The following is a 19,662-nucleotide window of genomic DNA, read 5'->3' as shown; positions in this document are numbered from 1 at the left end:
TCATCTGATGCAGAACTTATTTCATAACCACCATCCGATTTTTTTTTCTATCCTTACATTCAACTCTTTACCCCTACATATTTTAAAATATTTCAATTTTATCCTTTTTGTTATTTAATTTTTTACTCTTCATTTTTTCAGCATTTCGAGAACAGGTGAGTTCATCCTCCCCACAACAATTGTTCCAAAATGTAAGATGGAATTTCTAATGCAAACCAGAATACTATTTAAGAGTTTTCCGGTGCAAAACATATTTCGGAAAACTTGTTTTAATTGTTCCGGTACATATAATTAACAGTACCATCATTCTGGTTCAGGTTATGAATTTCAAACCATTCTTTTCAAAGTAATAAAAGAATTGATACTAATCTGTTGAGGATTGATCCGAAATGGTTTTAGACAACTTCATTTCCAATATGCCATATGGAACATAATAAAGTTGCTGGTTAACCACATATGCAAGAATAAAAGTATGTCTCATAACTATAATCACATATGCAAGTTTTATCCTTAGAGCCTAAGTACCCATCCACGCTTCCTTTCATTAGACATGGCGATAAACACTTCCCTCCAATCAGGACTAATAATCTTTTCCAAGGCTTTTCCAGAGGCATCATCTGAAATACCTTCTAACTCTTCAGGAGCAGCTACACACTTGGCAATAGAACAGTCTAATGTTACACGTGAAGTAGCCTCCACACTCCTATCCCTATACCTCTCAGCTTTTGCCAAAGAAGCTTTAGCCCGTGCTGAAAGTGCCTCTCCCATCTGTTGTGATGTAGACTCCCTCCTAGATCTTGCTTGAATTTGTCGCTTTCCACTGCGTGAGATGCGGTCCAATTCATGTAAATCGTTATCTGAACTATCACTATCAACTCGTACACAATTAGCATTCCCATTGTTAAGGTATTGATTATCTAGCTCATTTTCTTCATCTGTATTTGGTGGGTCTTGGGTAGAGGAATGATGAAGTACTCCAGATGCATTATTTTTGTTGAATATGATCTCCAACAACTTATAATGGTCCCACCCTTTCTTTTGAAACTGAGCCGCTTTATTGTGTACCTAAAATAATATAAGCATTTCATCAATACAGTAGAATACAATAGAATGGTTCACTTCTCATAAAAATTCTGAATATACTCCTATTACTAACTCAACTGATACCTATAATTATAGACTAAAAATGATCACATTCAAGAAAGAGAATTATAAAAAGAAAATTAAACCGTACGTGAAGATAATTTCTCCAAACCTCTTCATTTGCAGTAACAGTGTTTGTTTCAGCATTCCACCCAAATCCTGTGTTTTGTGAGAGGGAATAGAACTCACGATACATGATGGCTCGCAGCCTATGCATTTTTGCCTTTAGTTGTCTCACGGTAAATGATCGATTAGTTACGGAATTTAACCTAGTAGTCATCGAGTTCCATGTTCTAAGATGGAACACACCATTTGGCATATTTCCTTTTGTAACTTCATCGACCATAATGTCGATGAAAGCTTTAATTACATTATCGGGCCAAAGTTTTGCATCACTAACGTCAACGCTAGTTGCCATCTATCATAAAAACAAGCATTATAATTAAAAATAAACAACACAGAGTAAAAAAAATTATCACAGCCAAATGTAAGTTCTAAGTGCATCATGAATTCCTTCTTATATTAGTTGCAATGAGCTCCTACACCTGAACATCTAAACTAGGAATTTCATTTTCTACAGAATCAATGCAGATTTTTTTAATACAATAATAAAATCAATGTATTATATTACCTGTGCAGCAGAGGCAAGCGCAGCCAGCGCAGCGACAGACGCAGGCCCAGCAGGTGCGGCAACAGAAACAGGTGCGGCCGAGGAGGACGCAGACGCAACGGAATAAGAGGCAGATGCGCCAAAATGTGCACGATGAGCAGTGTTGGTGTTCTTCATGTTCCCAAGTTCTTCTAACTGAAATTCATTTGTGACAACATAGATTAAAGAAAATCAAACAAAACTTCAAACAATTCAATATCAAATTCGAATTCTACTATATCTGAAAAATCAAACAAAATTTCAAAATCAAAGAGCTAGGTTTAAAGAAACAAAAATCTACCTAACAATTTAAGAAGAAGAAAAACAACTTTGCCATTACTGAAAACTACTAGTTTCCCGAGATTTCAAAGTTTCCAAAATTGAGAACCGAAACACCTTTAACCAGTTTTGGTGTTTTAGTTTTTAAACATCAAAATTAGAAATAGTTTTTAAAAACAGTTTTGAAAAATAGTACTTCCAAACAGATTTTTTAATTTTTAAGTTTTAAAAACTAAAATAGAGAATTTGGGAAGTCTTTCAAACAGGCCCTCAGATTCTGATGTAGTTGTTGTAGTGCTGCAGAATCTGGAGGCTGAAAATGAGAACAAAAAGTGTTGGATAAAAGGGTCAAATTTTGGGGTTTTGATGATACCTAAAACAAGATTCTGGGAAAGCAACCATTTTTTGAACATGTCTTGAAAATTTAGAAAAAATGTGAGGGTTTTGTTTTGTTATGGTAAAAGAAAATACTTCGGTTGTATTGTGGGGATTAGCTAGTGACTAGTGAGGGATGAGAAAGTCGGGCCTGCAAATGTGAGCAAGTGGATTCATATAGTGGGATGGGCGTGCCTGCTATGTCGATTTCTGGAGGAAAGAGATGTTTGTGGCGTATTGATTTTTTTTTTTGGGTTTGTTTTATTAATTTTTCTGTCTAAAGTTACTTTGATATTGGTTGTAATTTTGCGTCTAACAAATATTTATCAATGTAATTTCCGATTACGGTGCAAATTAATAACATTTTTATTATAATGTTTCGATCTGCAACATCTGCCTCCCTGTTATTTTCACAATTCTGCAACTGAACGATCCACTAGTTAAGCAGTGGGCTCGCTACTTAACTAGCGAACTACACCAGAACAAAACTGTCAAAAACAGCTCATAACAGAACATACCTGTTATATGTAAAATTTTAATTTAGGATTCGAAAGTCAGCTATACTTCGAAATATGTACATTACGTGAATAAAGTGAGTTCGAGACATACATCCAAGACAGATTCGAGAAAGCCTGGACAAATGCGCCAAAAAGAAGCTTTCCCACCAAAATTCAAAATTCAAATGGCTGAAGAAGATAAGCGTAAGCGGTTTTCGAGACATACATCCAAGACAGATTGGAGAAAGCCTGGACAAACACACAAAAACAACACAAGGATACACTTCTTAACATAGGCTGTAAAACTCTTGATTGATGTATGAACTCAATTTATAATTCCAGCAATTTATTGTTTATGCAATTTACTTTTAATTTAAGTTCATGCACACTTAGATTATTATCGCTAAAACACGCCGAACTGTATCTATATGTCAGTATTGGATTATCAATATCATATCATTTTCCTCTAACATATAATGATTGATAATTTCTCAATCCCCTCCCAAGAATGTGTGGGTTTACCGAAAACGTGCTTCAGGTAATGTTTTTGACAGATTTGAACATATAGGGGAGCGGATTGAAAAACTTCCATAATGATTTTTATTTGAATGCCACCTAAAGACAACAGTGGTGTGTATGGACCACCCCTAATTACTACATAGCTTTCAATTTTCACATCACAATGTTTTTTGCATACTTATTCATTCATTACAGCACAAAGGAATGCTAAAACCTGTAAAAGCCTTACAACACAAAATCAATCTAACAACCACCTTGGTCAGTATTCCTCTCCTACATAAAGGACGAACAATCAGGTTTTCCTAGACTGAAACAACAGGTGTGTTCACCATAAAGGGAGAAATTACACTTTCCAAAGAGTAGATTAATATTCTCCAAAATATAAACTAAAGAACACAGTCAACAATGGCAGGTCAAAATTCAAAAAGGTCGCAAAACTCTTAAATAATATTGTATGAGTAATGTGTAGAGAGCCAACAGACAAACAGGTAGCCTAAGTACTAGATAATTTCAAGCTTAAAGTTTCAATCAATAAATTGAGTAGACCTGCCTACATTTGTTTATACTACTATGGATTCTTGATTGAACAAAATGGAAGGAGTACTAACTAACACCATTTCTTGAATCCTCTATCTTGGCGTAGAAAGAATAATCACTTAAATTTTAAGAACTAACAAGCTAAGGTTACATAACAAAAGCAGATTATGAAGTCACCTGTTTAGTGAGTGGCATGCCATTGTTTTCTTTTGTGTATGCAAGTTCCATTTTTCCCTCATATAGCTTTAATAGATGATCAGACTCCGCCTTAAAGCTAAAAACAAACTTGTTCAGGAACAAATTTTTCAGAATAAGTAAATGGGTAAACTAAGCTTGCATTCTTTTCTCGCAAACCTTTCATCAAAAGAAATTGCAAAACTTTTTATGTAAACTATAAGTAAACATATTTGGACATTTAGAAAGTGTCAAGGAATTCCAACCCAACTGATTGACCCAAAAACTCATCACCAAATTAATCTTATCAATTGAAACCAACATCAACCAAGGAAATGACCTAAATGCTTTAAAAACAGCTTCATCGGACCAATCCCATTTCTTAAAGGTATCAACTTTATGATTCCAAAGTTCTTTAATCATACATTTCTTGGCTCTTAAAGCAACCCCAAAAGTACTCTCTGAAGGAAGAAACCCTAAACCCTTAACTTCCTCCAATGACTTAATCAAATCAGTTGAACCAAATATAGATGGATTTGATCGAAACAATGTAGCAACGACAGAATTGCAAACTCCAAAACCAGTCATCAAATTGATATTAGCCACCATAATGTCATATGATGGAGTATGAGCAAATGAACAAAAATATCGAATCAAGCAAACAATGACATCCTTGTTGGTTTTCAAGAACCTACTTAATAATTCAAAAAGAGGGATTATTCGTTTCTCCAAGTTACTGTGTAAAATTCTAGGGTTTGCAGTTAACATTGTAACAATATCAGAGGAAGAAAAACCTTTGGAAAGTAAAAATTGAAACTTTGGCAATAAGTTTTCATGGGGTTTTGCTGAAAGTAACCTGGGTGGGTGATATTGTAATCATTTTTTTGGTACAAAAGGTTGTTTTGTTTTGTTACGGTAAAATAAAATACTTTGGTTGTATTGTCGGAATTAGCTAGTGACTAGTGAGGGATGAGAAAGTCCGGCATAACCCTAATATGTTTCTCTCTCCGTCCTAAATTGATTGACACAGTTGACTGTTTCATGCATGACGATGCATAACTTTGACGATTAATATTTTTAATTGTATAATAGTAAAAATTATAAAAATTTGATATTTTGACAATACTCATCGAGATGAATCAAATAACATCTTATATGTTAATATTTTTTTTTGTTTATTAGTAGAAAAATAAGCTCAAAGCAATATGTGTGAATAGTGCACAACAGTCAACTATGTCAATTAAATTGGGACGGATGGAGTAATATTTATTTTTATTTATTAGTAAAAAAATATGGTCAAAACAGTATGTGTGAATAGTGCAATATAGTTAACTGTGTCAATCAATTTGGGACGGAGGGAGTATTTTTTTTAAGAATCCTAATAATCTATATCTATAATCTATAATTTGAAAAAGTCAGACCTATTTTACTTTCTGTTTTCTCAAGAATGCTACTCTCTCAGCCACTTTGCTCTCTCTTTGATTTAATATTAAACTAGTATTCGGATGAGTGTTGAGAAAACGAGAAACTTTTACTTCTCAAAGTAACCCTAATTTAACCCTAATAATTTATATTTTGAAGAACCCTAATAATATATATTTATAATCTATAATCTATAATCTGAAAAAACCAGACATATTTTACTTTCTCTTTCCTCAAGAATGCTGCTCTTTCTCTTTCATGCCAAGTGTGAGAAACTTGGCCTAACCAACCTATGCTTTGCTGATGATCTCTTATTATTCGCCAGAGGTGATAAAGTATCTGTAGCTATTATGATGGAAGCTTTTGACAAGTTCTCTAAGTCGACCGGTCTCAAAGTCAACCCGACCAAATGCTGCATATTTTTTGGTGGTGTAGATCAAAGTACTAAGGATGATATCAAAAGACTCACTCATTTTGAAGAAGGAAAGCTCCCGTTCTGATACCTTGGGATTCTAATGACAAGTAAGAAGTTAGCTATACATAACTACATGGACTTGATCGATAGAATTATTGGGCGCATCACTCATTGGAGTTCTAAACTCTTAAGCTATGTAGGGAGAATTCAGCAGCTAAAAAGTGTGATTTTTTCTATGACGAATTTTTGGTTGTTGTGCCTACCTTTCCCCAAAACAGTGATTCGTAAGATTAATTCCATTTGTCGGACTTTCTTTTGGACTGGTAGTATAGAGAAGAGCCGTAAAGCCCTTATTGCTTGGAAATCTGTCTGCCAACCTAAGCGTAATGGTGGTCTGAATTTCATTGATCTTGAGGTTTGGAATCGTGTTTCCTTGCTGAAGCTGCTTTCGAACCTGTGTGGCAAATCAGATAGCCTTTGGGAGAAATGGGTCCACGCGTACTACATTAAAAAACAACACATCATGGAGGCTTGTATTCCGGAGTCTGCCTCCTGGATAATGAAGGCTGTTATGCAGCAACGAGTGTGTATTCACCAGAATCAGGTGTGGAAAGAGATGATGAATGCCTAAAAGTTTAGTATGAAGAAGATGTATCTGGATATTCATGAGAGATCTCAAAGTGTTGCTTAGAGAACCTTGTTCTATGGAAACGTGGCCCGTCCTAGAGCTCTTGTCAACCTTTGGCTTGCTTGTAATGAGAGGTTGGCTACTCATGACAGATTACATAAATATGGCTTAATTGACACAACCCGTTGTTGCTTTTGCAATGCTGATGAAACGCAGCAACAACTTCTCTTTAAGTGCAATGAAACAAGGGGTATTTGGAGAAAAAATCTTGAGTGGATGCAATTTGATCATTATCCTTTTGGCTGGTGTCAAGAAGTGAAGTGGATTATGCAACAGACTAAAGGAAAAGGAGGTCGTGCTAAGATCCTGAAATTGGCCTTTACTTAAAGTGTTTATGAGATTTGGAGGTATAAAAATGATGTTAGCTTTGATAATGCTACCTATAACAAGCATACCGCTGATAATGCTACCTACAACAAGCATACCGCAGAGAAAATAATTGATACTATTGTTTATAGAGGTTGGACTAATAGGAACTTAAGAACACACCTAGCTAAACTCTTGATGTAAATAGGCTTTCTCTGGTTGTGTTTGTCGTTTTTTGATACTTTGGGCTGGATCCTAGTGATCGCCTTGTACCTATGGTTTTTGAATTAATCAAAGTATTTTTTGGTTAAAAATAATAATAATAATAATAATAATAATAATAAATAATAATAATAATTAAATATTAGCAAACAAATTTAGTCTAAAAACCTTCAAATAGATAACTTAACATGGATTGTCTTAAAAAAATAACTTAACATGAATCAAACTATAAAAAAAAATCTACTGATATTACTAATATCATAAATAGTTGAGAACCCAAAAAGCTATATATATATGCCTAAATTCATGTCAAGAGTCAAATTCTCCACCAAATACTATAAAGACACTATAATGACATTTGCTACCTAATTAGTGTAATGACATTTGCTTCCTTGAAGACCAAATTCTCCACCTAACTTTTACTATTTTAGGAATTAGGATTGGCAGATTAATGAATATAAATATAATCTCTTCCTCCGAATAAAACTATAAAGACACTAGCTATAATCAGACACCTATAGATATGTTAACACGGCTACACATTTTAGTAGAATCCTCCATAGGTGGTGTTCACTTTACTTCCATCAAATTTATTTGTCAAGTGTCTCCAACAATCTACATAAGATAAACACAAATATCAGAGGCAACAAAGTTGAAGAAGACATAAACCTAAAACACAACTCTAACAACTTTCAATATTAGAAAATAAAATCAAATGGCATTTACTGCTTTGCTTGTAACAGGAAACAAAATCAAATACTCCATTTATATATATTAAGATAAGATAAGATATATGCTATGCTATATGAACTTCTGGAGTATGCTAGAATATACAGTATTGACAAACAACTTAGACCACTGACAACAGATTCAAGAAAAACTCTATCTTACGAAAAAGCGCAACGTAGAATTTAGGAAATGCAGCATATGCTTTGAGAGAAGAGAAAAGTAGAACCTGATAGACTATTGACATCGTGTAAAGCAACTATTTCTCCAGCATGAACCTCGTGAATCGCCTGTCGATTTGGGAGAAGAATTCCGATTAGAATTGAAAAAGAGATATGGCATAACAATTATACAAAAGTTCTCCAAAGACATTCAATTTAACAGGAAGATCAACAAATCATTGTCAAAATCTAAAAAGTAACACCCACCTCATCATTACGCACGCTATTCCAATAAGGAATCTGCATTTTCAGAGAGGAAAATACTTCAACCACCAAATTACAGGACTCGAAATGAAATGAATGAAAGCAGAGACATGAAAATGATCGTATGAGTGCATGCCATTGCATATTGTTTTTAATAACGTTTGTTGCCTCATAACCTATTAAGCACAGACACCTCTATGATTAGGCATGTCGTGGTATCCGACACTCCTACGATACTTGTACGACACGTGTCGGATAGCTCAGACCGGTGTCCAAAAAAAATTAAATTTTTCATTTACTTTGACACTCCTTTGATCGGTGTTCGACACCTGTAAGACACTCGTACGACGTGTGTCGGACAAGTGTCCCAAAAAAATTGTTTTTTCTTTGTTTATACTCTCCTTAAGTACATATCATACATATCTACAAGAGTTAAAGATGTGTCGAAACAACACATCATTGAACAATGAGGGATTGAAGCCATTATATTTTGATTACAATATTTTTAGCTTTTTCGATAGTAGATGGATAAATAAAGGTAAAATACTATCATATCTTGTTTTAAAAAATAATTTTAAAAAATAATTTTCTCAACTTAGATTTACATGTAAATATTGATTCTCAATTTATATCTTTAATAAACATATAGCGGTGTCGGTGTCCTATATTTTTTATATTAGCGGTTTCGCCATGTCCGTCATAACACTAGTATAGTGTATAATTAGAATTTAAATAGAGATATGACATAATAATTATATAGAAGTTCTACAGCGACATTCAATTTAATGGAAAGATCCACAAATCATGATGAAAATACAAATACTAACCCCAAAGTCATCAATTCGCATCACACATGTACGAGGGACCTGCATTAGCAAAGAAGAGAGGCTTCAGCCAGAAATAGCAGAGGTATGAAACAGATCTTATGAGTGCACAGTTACAATCATTTTTCATGCCTGATTAAACTAGTTAAAGCTAAAATTAGAATTTAGAGATATATGGCGGAACAATTATACAAAAGTTCTCCAAAGGCATTCAATTTAATGGGAAAATCCGAAAATCAAATCGAAAAACTAACCCCCACCTCATCCATTCCCGGCTCAATCAAATGAGTAACATGCATTTGCATAGAAGAATGGATTCAGCCACAAAATCACTAGTCTCAAAATGCAATAAATGAAAACAAATATGTGAAAATGATCTTATGAGCGCACACACCACTGCATATTGTTTTCAATCATTTTCCATGCTTCAACAAACTAGTAAAAGCTAAAATTAGAATTTAAAAAGAGTGTAAGAACAATTATACGAAGTTCTTATTCTAAAAAAAAATATGCAATCCGAAGACAATCAATTTAATGGGAAGATCCACGAATCATGGTGAAAATCTAAAAACTAACCCCCATGTCATCTTGCCGTATCTCAATCGAACCAGGAACCTGCATTTACAGAAAAGAAAGGCTTCAGCCACAAAATAACTAGTCTGTGTCTCAAAATACAGTAAATGAAAACAGAGAAATGAATATATGATCTTATGAGCGCACACCACGGGGTATTACTTTCAATCATTTTTCATTCCTCATTAAATTAGTAAACACAAGAGGACAATATTTTTAGAAAAAAGTACAAAATGAGGTGACAAGACCTTAATATGCAAGAGTGTAAATTTAGAAGTATGATTCAAAAACAAAGTATGGTTAAATAGATACTTCTCTGTCGGATAAGTTTCTTGAAAAAATAGTAAGAATTTGAATCCATGCCCTATGTTAGAGACTTGAATCTATGGACTAGTAAGAAATGGATAATCTGAGCATAAATTAATATTGAAAGTTCCTTAATTATGTATATTTTTGTTATTCATTCTTCCCAAGCAAAAATTTAATGACAACTGCTATAATTGTAGATTATATAAATGCAATCTTGAACTGAGTCATACATTTATGTAAAATGAACAAATTGAGTAACAAAACACCAAGATTGTAGCTAAAAAGAAAAGCAGATCCACAAAGCAAATTACCATATGCACAAGACCAATGCAATCAAACTAGAACAGTGAAGAGAGTTAAACTTACTTTGAACGTCTCGCCAGTGTTAACATTTGTAATAGAATCTCCCTTCCGAATGACACCCTCATAGATTCTTTCACAATAAAAAAAATAATAATACATATTATGAGTCAAGATCCGTTGACACTGTATGTCAAATTTAACATACTTACACCTTCAATATCTCTATTTAGGAGACAAATTAAATCAATCCAACTGTTCAATAATTGTAGACAGAATCTTCACAGTGATTAAGAAGTTCAGTTAAATGAAAATAATTTTCTAGATTTCATGCAAAACATAGTCAAATTTACTAAATTGTTCTTTTTTATATTTTGTGGAAAAACTCACTCAACTACCTGCAGTAAATGTTTTTGAATTAAATGAAAGGTATATTAGGAATAATAGCATTAAATAGTGTAAAAGTAATTAAATTTAATTTATAATTGTGACCATGACTTAAATCTTGTATTTTTTTGTTGTTGCTAATAATAGCCACCAAAGGTAGTATATATAAGACAAAACAAACAATTTGAAATAGATATGTTTTTTTTTACTAAGTACCTTAGGTATGTTATTGGAGCATACTTTCTGTTCAATGTGAAAGCCAATGCCACAAGTTCATCCTGTTAAAATAGCCCAATATTATTCTTTTTAGTAGATTAAAAAACAGCATAACAACCATGTTATTGCACATGTACTAATAAGTATAATATTGATCTTCTCTGTTTATGAATGAATGAATTATGTTTTATGATGTAGAACACATTATATGCAATTTTCAACATCATAAACATTAAGGATTTAAGAAATTGGCCGCCAAATTAAAAGCTCAAATTGCGATTTCTGAAAATCAAAGATAACAAAGGATAAAGTTTCTGTTAAGATATAGATTTGAATTATATTCTGTTGAGAAAATATATCTATAATAGGATTAGGTTTCTTAGTTTATTTTTCCCTATAATCAAGGTATTTGATTATATATTTGAATGTTTTCACTTGGTTATAAATAACAAAGGCTGAGCGTAATTTTCTCTCGGGCAATTCAAATAATCTCATTTACCTGTTTCTTTGAATTTGGTACCATTTCCACATTCTTAGATTGGTTGCGAGCATAATTACTAGGATCGGATGGACACGGCAAATAATTAAGTACACCATCCAAAAGTAGTTGTAGGCCCTGTACCAGAAACAACAGAAAATAAAAATTATAAGACTGATAAAACACTATTAAGAGTTAGCTTGTATGTATTGTTCAAGCCAAACTCAATTTATCAAATAGTGGCCATGGCTAATTGCATCGAAGGATTTTTTTTAAAACCACTGTGGCCAATTTGTGGCGCAAGGAGGTGGCTTTTGTTTTTGTTCCAGGCCATCAGTTTTGTGTCTGGTTGAGTTATTGCCATGTTGGCTTTCTTTTTAGTTGTTAGTTTGTGGAAGGGTGTTGTTATTTGTTTTTAGGCGAGTGGCTCGTGTGTTTGTTTGTGGTTGTGTAGGGGCTGTAGTTGGTAGTTCTTTCTATTGCTTAGCTTCTCTTGTACTTCTTCTTGTGTTTGAGTTGCTTAATAAATTTTGCCATTTCAAAAAATGAAAATCGATGGCTAATTTGTAAAGGATGGCCCACTATGGAGTTTTATGGTGGAAATAGCAGCTAAAAATGGAGGATTTTTAGACTTCTTCCATGTTTCACCATTTGTAATCGCCAACTCCAGCCAAAATAAGAGAATCGTGTATAAAGAAAGGACCCTAAGTAGACCCACAAAGCTCTTTTGATTCTCTATCAACAAACTAATGACAGAAATTTGGCCCTCACTTTCCCCCATTCCTAACTATAAACCCATAGCTAGGAGTAATTAACTGGCCAACCAACTCAACCTAACAACTAACTCTTCGTCCTCCCTGACCGAACTTTCTTCCTTCGAGTATAAATCTAAGTAGATAATAGGTCTCTTTGGGCTTGAATCCAACATATGACTGGTCATGGACCACTAGTAGCCATCATCGCCCTAAGAATGCTACAAGTGAATTCAATTTCCAAAGTGATTTCTCTGGAAAACCCAAACTAAATTAAACCATAATCATATTAATGAGTTAATATTAAAGAAAAGAGACTCCCGGAGAAAGAAAGGGGAGGAATGAAGGTCAAGACAATACAACAAAGAAGCTTACCTTATATTTGAAAGCACTACCCATGAATACTGGTATAAATTTTCGTGCTATGGTGGCCCGACGAATTGCTTCCTGCACACACAATAATAACAAAAAGAAAACTATTTACAAAATAGGTTGTGGTGATGGGATAGGGGGAAAGTAACAACTGGCTTTCAGATATCACACTATATCTTAAAATGCAACTACCTTCAGAGGTGCATCGACAAAAAGTGGGTTTTCCGAAGGATCTAAATCTAACCCTAACGTGTAATACATTCATAAAATGGATTTGAATCAAGAATTTGTTATTCAACTTCATCTCAAAACCGAAGAGAGAATACCGGTCAATATTAGTGTATATAATATATATGCCTCCTCAGTGTTGTTGATGGTGAATTATTGTGGCGAGCCAAAATCTGCCATAAACATATGGTTGATGGTGTGACAGCATATGGTAGAACATTGGTAGAGAAAATGTATCACACACACACACACAAAATAACAAAATTAAATAAAACTTCAAAAGATTATTGATATATCTGACAAGAACCATAGACTTAATTGAATGAAAATATATCATTTGTCTCAATCGCAATTTCATAAACAACTAACAACCACTTATCAAATTCAAGACTTCAAGATAACATTGAAGTTATAAAAAAAAAACAGTGCAAACATAAAACCAAATGGTTCTTGATTTTACAAATACATATAATTAATCAATTATAAAACTTGTCATGTAAAATTTTAGAATCATATTACTATTAAAGGAATTTCTAAAAACCAAAAAGGGGTTTGATAATAGTGGATGGGAGAAGAACAGATTGGAGAAGAACAAAGAGCAAACGCTGTGAGTTGAGAATAGGAATTTTTTGTGGGACTCTAAACGAAGGTTTCAGAGAACCAACGCACACACACCAGTATTAGAACAAGAAGACAAATCGTTGTTAGTGAAAAGATGAGAAGAAACAAGGAGCGGCACAAGAAACAGCCGTTGCTTTTAATCTTGTGGCTAATATTTAACCCTCTCATCTCTCACAATAAAGTATCCTCTCACTTGATATGCGAGACCCGTACAACATTTTGTACCATTAGAAAATGAAATGTATGTGCTTGTTTTTTCGTTGATACACATTTAGGATGATCAAACTTCAACATCCTCAACTCTTCAAGATAATAGGTTGATAAACTATTTTTCAAACGAAGAACATATGACAAATCTTCGCTAAATGCAAAACCAAATAATTATATGCAAACTCGTATGAAAGGGGGGAAAAACGGTGTAACCCACACACCTCAAGGTCAGCTGCTGATATAGGCCTGTCACTAGAAAAAGCTTCAGCAAGTTTATCGTCCACCTGTGACACAGTTTCGACAAGTTCACGCCTTTTTTCTGACACTAAGGAATCCATGTCTGCAGGAACTTCTTCAACAACAACATTTTCTCTGCAATAAGAAACAATTGAGTAATTTGAAGAATAATCATGGGTATAACCAATGCAAAAGTTCCGGTAACAAACCCATTTGAACCATGGAAATAGTAGGCCTTTAATTGCACGAGATCAACAAGTCCTTTAAAATCATCTTCCAAGCCTATTGGAACTTGGATTGCAGCACTTTCAACATCATGACCATGCATGAAACTTGCCTGAAAAATAAAAACAAAATGGCCTAGAAATAAAAACAACGATCTGAATTATGCAGTAAAACTGGGAAATAATTATAAAAATGCCCAAGGTCAATAATAATTAAATTTTATAGGATTCTAAATCTAAATGTAAGTTAGACTCTATGTGTATAGAATATAGACAAAATCACAAGATTATTATTAAATACAATTTTTTATTTAAAGTTTGTAGTTTTGAATTCAAATTTTTTCTACAAAGATGTTACCAAAGTTCTCTTTATAAACAACACAAAATTGTTTAAATAGCAATAAAATTATAAAACCTATGTTATCAATAACAGTTTGAAGTCGCATGATTGCAATGTGCGATACAAAATAAAAACAATGTGTCCGCTCTACTCCATTATCCTGGATTAACAACATAGTCCAAAACCTGGAATCTGTGTTGTCAATCGCACCGCTATAGCCAGCGACTGTGGAATGGCGTTGCAGATGTAGGGTTCAGCATTACGTCTTCTGGCGGTGAGCCGTGTTAAGAATATAGATAGTTAGTTAATCAACTGGAGTTAGTTGATAGGTTACCAAGTTGGTTAGGAGATTAGAAAGTTAGTTAGGAGTTAGTTACTCCCAATAGTCCTATAAATAAACTACTCTACTGTACATTTTACTCATTCTTTTATCAATCTATATTCATTCAATATGAATTTCTATGAGTATCTTCCTCATGAATACTCTTATGCACTCTATCTTGCCGACATCTATGATCTTTATCCCTTCGATTCCATGATTCTTAACATGGTATCAGAGCGATACCCAAGGGATGAAGATTCCGCTGCCGATTTCGATTCAGCCATTGATGAAGATGAAGCTCTTTCTCATGATGTAGCTATGGAGGTTTCTGCATCAGAAGCTCAATCTTCAACAATCTGCAATCACATTTGTTTTGGCAGTTTTGGGAATTCAGATTTTTCCGCCGTTCAATTCGCTTCAATCACTCCAATCAAGCCAACAATTGATGGATTCACCATCAAGATCGGGGAAATTGCTTGTGTTCTTGTTGCTTCAAGTTGCAACAATAAATCTGCGTTTGCAGCTTCGGAAGACGACGAGAAATCGAAGAATCTTGATTCTGAAATTTTGGTTTCTGAAGCAATCAAAGGATTGAACGAATGCAAATCTGAGTTTGGCGTTTCTGCAGAAATCAAGAAGTCGGAGAATCTTATCAAAGGTAGAGTTCCTCTATGCTATGGATCTGTTTACGGTGTTGCCGCCATAAGGCCTTTCGCTTCTTGGTTCTACGTCGGAAAACAGAAACAACATATCAGTAGCACCGCAAACAACAATCAGGTTTGGCCTTTCGAACTACATGATGAGTGCATCGTTGATTTTGATCCCGGTGGAATTATGTTAGAGATTTACAGTTATGCTATTATGCTCTCATTTTCGTCAATTTTCGATTCAATTTCACTCTTCCCTTTCGATCCCGGTGGAACTTCGGAAAACAATTTTCCCTTTCTTATTTCAACCAATTGTTCTTTCTCATGCTTAGTCAGTTTTAGAATTACATGAGTAATCCTTTAGTTTCTGTGCTTTCAATTGGTTTATTTGGGATCAAGTTGCTCTTATATAAAGATTGAAGAAAATTTTGAGCGGTATTTTTCTGATGACTGGCTGTGTATGGTGTTGCTGTTGTAATATGGAATTTGCAAGAAAGAAACCAAATAGTAAGGCCATTGTTCTGTTTTGAAAATGATGCGTATTTGGAGTTCTTGAGATTCAACCATTTTGAGGTTGATTTTCTGCAGCTAAGGGGGAGAATGTTGATGCAGTTTCTATAATCCTGGCAGTTGCAATTGCTGATGCTTTTGTCATTTTCTGTTTGGTTTTTGTTTTTCAAACTCATACTAAGAATTCTCTTACTATGAGTTTGAGGGAGGCTATTATAATATAGAAGTCAGTCCTACACAATTGTTCAGTTTTGGTTGTGCAACATGTTGAACACTAATTGGTACAAGTTCATATTGGTTGTGGCATATGATAAGCTATGAGATGTGCTACAAATAATTCTGCTTCCAGAATTCAGATGCATTCCCTATATTTTGTATCAATTTTTCTATGGTTTTTACTCAACAATTACTGTGTCAATTTCTGCATTGAGGAACCTTTGAGACCAGAATTTTGGATTGAATCTTTGCAAAATTAGATGTGGCTTGGTATTTTTGAAAAGATGGAGCATCAAAGTTGTTTTCAATGGCAGATTGATCAAGATAGTGTTGTGCTTATGAAGATTATTTTGGCTTGATGAGGGCTACAAATTGTTTGTTGTCACTCTTTGTTGCTGCTACACTACAGTGGAGATTGTTACCCACCTAAAGTGACTTAGTAGGATTCTTTAGTGCAAGTTCAAATAAAGCAATTTGAGTGATAGCTTTATGATTGGAAGTAATGAGTCTATAACACTGAGCTGATGTAACTTGGAAGAAAAGCCGTGAATTCTAAGTGAGGTTGCAAAACTAGATCAACAACTCTCCATCATTGTCAAAGGTATCTCATCTGGTGGTTTTAAGGAGATGTCTGACTAGTTGTGCAGATTTATGTTAGTTCTTGGTATTCATTGGTTCACATCAGTTTAAAGTGAGCAATGGTTATTCAATGGTTTTGTTTCTTTGTTATTTGGGTTTAGCACTGTAATTCAAACTCAAATTGGTAAATTTTCCAATGTTGAGTTTGAGGGAGGCTGTTAAGAATATAGATAGTTAGTTAATCAACTGGAGTTAGTTGATAGGTTACCAAGTTGGTTAGAAGATTAGAAAGTTAGTTAGGAGTTAGTTACTCCCAATAGTCCTATAAATAAACTACTCTACTGTACATTTTACTCATTCTTTTATCAATCTATATTCATTCAATATGAATTTCTATGAGTATCTTCCTCATGAATACTCTTATGCACTCTATCTTGCCGACATCTATGATCTTTATCCCTTCGATTCCATGATTCTTAACAAGCCGCATTTAGCAGATGCAGTTGTCATGGCTGCTATCTAGTATAAACAACATATGAGTCTATGATAACCTCGAATCCATTAATATGAATTTTACCTGATTTAAAACTTCCCACGGATTTGCTCCCTTCTGATCAACATTGTTGATAAATACAAGTCTTGGAAAGTCATATCTTATCATATGCTGCATATTCTCAGTAACGGAGTAGCTTTGCACCCCACCAACACTACAAAGAACAAGAATGGCACTGTCAAAGGCACGCAGAGCATGCTCAACCTCAACCTCATCGGGGAAATAGTCAGGTGTATTAATTACGCTCATCTGCAAGGACAAATTTTAAAGAAATAAACCATATAAAACATTTACTTAATGCTTCAAGAATATATCAGTTTACTACCATTCCATCAATGATGATGCAAGCAAGAAGAATATTCTTGACTTTTCTTATGCACAATGTTATCAGAGGGGCGTGATTATTTATAATAATATATTTGCCATTTCAAAAATAATTAATACATGAAAGGTAGATATTATAGGTACTACCTTATGGTTTTTCCAGTTGAAGAAAGTGATATCTGCCGAGACATGATTGGCCTGATTTGGAGAAAAATCTTCTATAATACCCATTGCTCTGTCACGTCGCCCTTTTTCTATCCCAACCTGAAGATACCTATCTCTCCTCTCACTTTTAATTCTAGCGTCTTCCATTTTTTTCATCTGACCTGTGTACAACATGTACCTCTCTGAAACGGTTACCTTGGCAGGATCAATGAGTCCTGAGATCCAAACGTTACGCAGCCGTTCTATTGAATTGGTTGAGAAGTGACGGAGGTGGAAAGTGGCGGTGGAGGAGAGGAGACGCGGCAAGGAGAAACGAGGCATGGTGGTGGTAGAAGAATGGTGGTTTTGATATAGTTTTTTGTGTTTTTGTATTGCGGAATTTTGTGAGATATAAATTTAGGGAGAAAACTCTCCTCAAATATAGGGTTATATGAAGAATACTAAAGTTCTTGTTTTATTCATTATGTTTATGACTCTATATATAGAGCTACATAAAAAACAAATCATATATTTTTAAAACAAAACTAATCCTATAATAAATTCTAAACAAATCTTAAATATTTTAAATAGAAATATAAATCATAAAACCTAATATTATCATATTTTAAATATAAATCTAAATAATATTTAAATTTAAGATTTTCAGAAGATATTTAGGCATATTATTCTCAACAGTTTTGTAGGGTTTTTGATAAAATGGGGATAAAACTAAAACCCTTGAGGTTTATAGCGTGCGGCGGGTAGTAAATCTACTTCTTCCTCGTTCAAGCCAAACGGTGGCGTATCCAACACGCATTGCAGTGTACTAGTACTTAATGTGTCACTGGTATATATGGCCTCTGTATTATTTTTGAAATTTTGAAAAATAGTTTGAATAAGTTTTTATGTTAATTCAAAACTTCTAACTAACGAAAATTGTATCTTTATAAACTATTTTTTTCATAAACAATCTTCACAAACTTATAAGAATAAGTAAAAATTTATTTATTTGCATAAGTTATTTCGTATAAGCTCAAAAATAAAAATAAGTGATCCAAATCAGCACATAATAAACTCTTAAATAAATTACTGAGTTTAGTAAAAAAAAAAAAATTACTGAAGTAGTAAGGCTTTGTTTGGCGAAAATAGTGGTTGGCTGATAAGCTAACTTATAGCTTATAGCTAATGTCTGATAGCTTATAGCCGATGGCTGATGACTTATGACTGATAAGCTAATTGAAGTCTTTGTTAAATTGGCAGTTCAGCCGACTGATAAACGTAAAATGACATAAAAAATCATTCTTAATATATAATAAAACCTCTTGTATTTTTTTTTATATAAAATCTATATTTAATTATTATTTAAGATACTTCAAAGTTAAAGTTAGTTATTTAAATTTATTAATTTAATATATCTTTTATATATTATTAAATTAAATTTTATTCTTAGAAATTTTGTTTTAAATTTATTTTTATTTCAATGATTATACTTTATAAAAAAGATTAAACATAACATTCTTTAGGTTTATTTTATTTTTGCTTTAAAAAAACATTCTTTAGGTTTTATAACAAACAAATTATGTAAAATAAACATTTATTTAACATTTTTTTAGTTTTTTATAATAAATATAGATACGTACAGGTAATAACAAGCAATTTCCTTATATGAAGTAACATATATATATATATATATATATATATATATATATATATATATATATATATATAAAAGGATAAATCAAAAGTAATGATACATTAATACTAGTGTAAAAATAAAACGGTGAAAATATAGGGGTACTTACAGCAACATTTCAAGAATAAAAATATGGACAAGCGTAAAAAAATAATACAGTATATAACATACTTATTTTGTTTTCAATTGTAATAAATTTTAAAGGATAAAATTATATTTACGATAA

At 33.2% G+C, this 19,662-nt stretch overlaps 2 protein-coding genes across 4 annotated transcripts; both read right to left on the bottom strand.

Annotated features, from left to right (window-relative positions):
- Positions 1-186: 186 nt before the first annotated feature.
- On the bottom strand, positions 187-5,074 carry LOC123897486 (L10-interacting MYB domain-containing protein-like). 3 transcript variants are annotated; one of them, XM_045948149.1, is made up of 6 exons: positions 4,177-5,074; positions 3,056-3,192; positions 1,775-1,948; positions 1,235-1,561; positions 1,034-1,065; positions 187-703 (listed from the first exon to the last, which is right to left on the bottom strand). In XM_045948149.1, exons 3-6 carry the CDS (start codon positions 1,928-1,930, stop codon positions 511-513), a joined length of 708 nt encoding a protein of 235 aa, XP_045804105.1. In that variant the 5' UTR covers positions 1,931-1,948; positions 3,056-3,192; positions 4,177-5,074; the 3' UTR covers positions 187-510. The 3 variants fall into 3 exon arrangements, with proteins under 3 accessions (XP_045804105.1, XP_045804104.1, XP_045804102.1); XM_045948148.1 differs by lacking the exon at positions 3,056-3,192 and having other exon boundaries at positions 190-703; positions 1,256-1,561; positions 4,177-5,073; XM_045948146.1 differs by lacking the exon at positions 3,056-3,192 and having other exon boundaries at positions 191-703; positions 4,177-5,072.
- Positions 5,075-7,351: 2,277 nt separating this feature from the next.
- LOC123897481 (elongation factor G-2, mitochondrial-like) lies at positions 7,352-18,104 on the bottom strand. Its single transcript, XM_045948139.1, has 12 exons — positions 17,747-18,104; positions 17,300-17,524; positions 14,094-14,221; positions 13,869-14,019; positions 12,592-12,663; positions 11,486-11,602; positions 10,987-11,048; positions 10,450-10,516; positions 9,778-9,816; positions 9,205-9,243; positions 8,381-8,413; positions 7,352-8,242 (listed from the first exon to the last, which is right to left on the bottom strand). The coding sequence occupies exons 1-12, from the start codon at positions 18,083-18,085 to the stop codon at positions 8,138-8,140; spliced, it is 1,377 nt and encodes a 458-aa protein (XP_045804095.1). The 5' UTR covers positions 18,086-18,104; the 3' UTR covers positions 7,352-8,137.
- Positions 18,105-19,662: the final 1,558 nt, after the last annotated feature.

This window comes from Trifolium pratense, linkage group LG7 (genome assembly GCF_020283565.1).
Source record: "Trifolium pratense cultivar HEN17-A07 linkage group LG7, ARS_RC_1.1, whole genome shotgun sequence".
Taxonomy (NCBI): domain Eukaryota; kingdom Viridiplantae; phylum Streptophyta; class Magnoliopsida; order Fabales; family Fabaceae; genus Trifolium; species Trifolium pratense.
The sequence above is the reverse complement of the archived record's forward strand: the minus strand, read 5'-3'. Positions and strand labels throughout refer to the sequence as shown.

Excerpts from the sequence above, each read along its gene's own strand:
- LOC123897481 (XM_045948139.1), bottom strand. The coding sequence starts at position 18,085 with ATGCCTCGTTTCTCCTTGCCGCGTCTCCTCTCCTCCACCGCCACTTTC. Across the intron at positions 17,525-17,746 it reads TCAACTGGAAAAACCATAAG|ATGAGCGTAATTAATACACC; the intron begins GTAGTACCTATA and ends TTGTCCTTGCAG. Across the intron at positions 11,603-12,591 it reads GTAGTGCTTTCAAATATAAG|GGCCTACAACTACTTTTGGA; the intron begins GTAAGCTTCTTT and ends TTTCTGGTACAG.
- LOC123897486 (XM_045948146.1), bottom strand. The coding sequence starts at position 4,227 with ATGGAACTTGCATACACAAAAGAAAACAATGGCATGCCACTCACTAAA. Across the intron at positions 1,949-4,176 it reads GCATGCCACTCACTAAACAG|TTAGAAGAACTTGGGAACAT; the intron begins GTGACTTCATAA and ends AATGAATTTCAG. Across the intron at positions 1,562-1,774 it reads CGCTTGCCTCTGCTGCACAG|ATGGCAACTAGCGTTGACGT; the intron begins GTAATATAATAC and ends TTTTTATGATAG.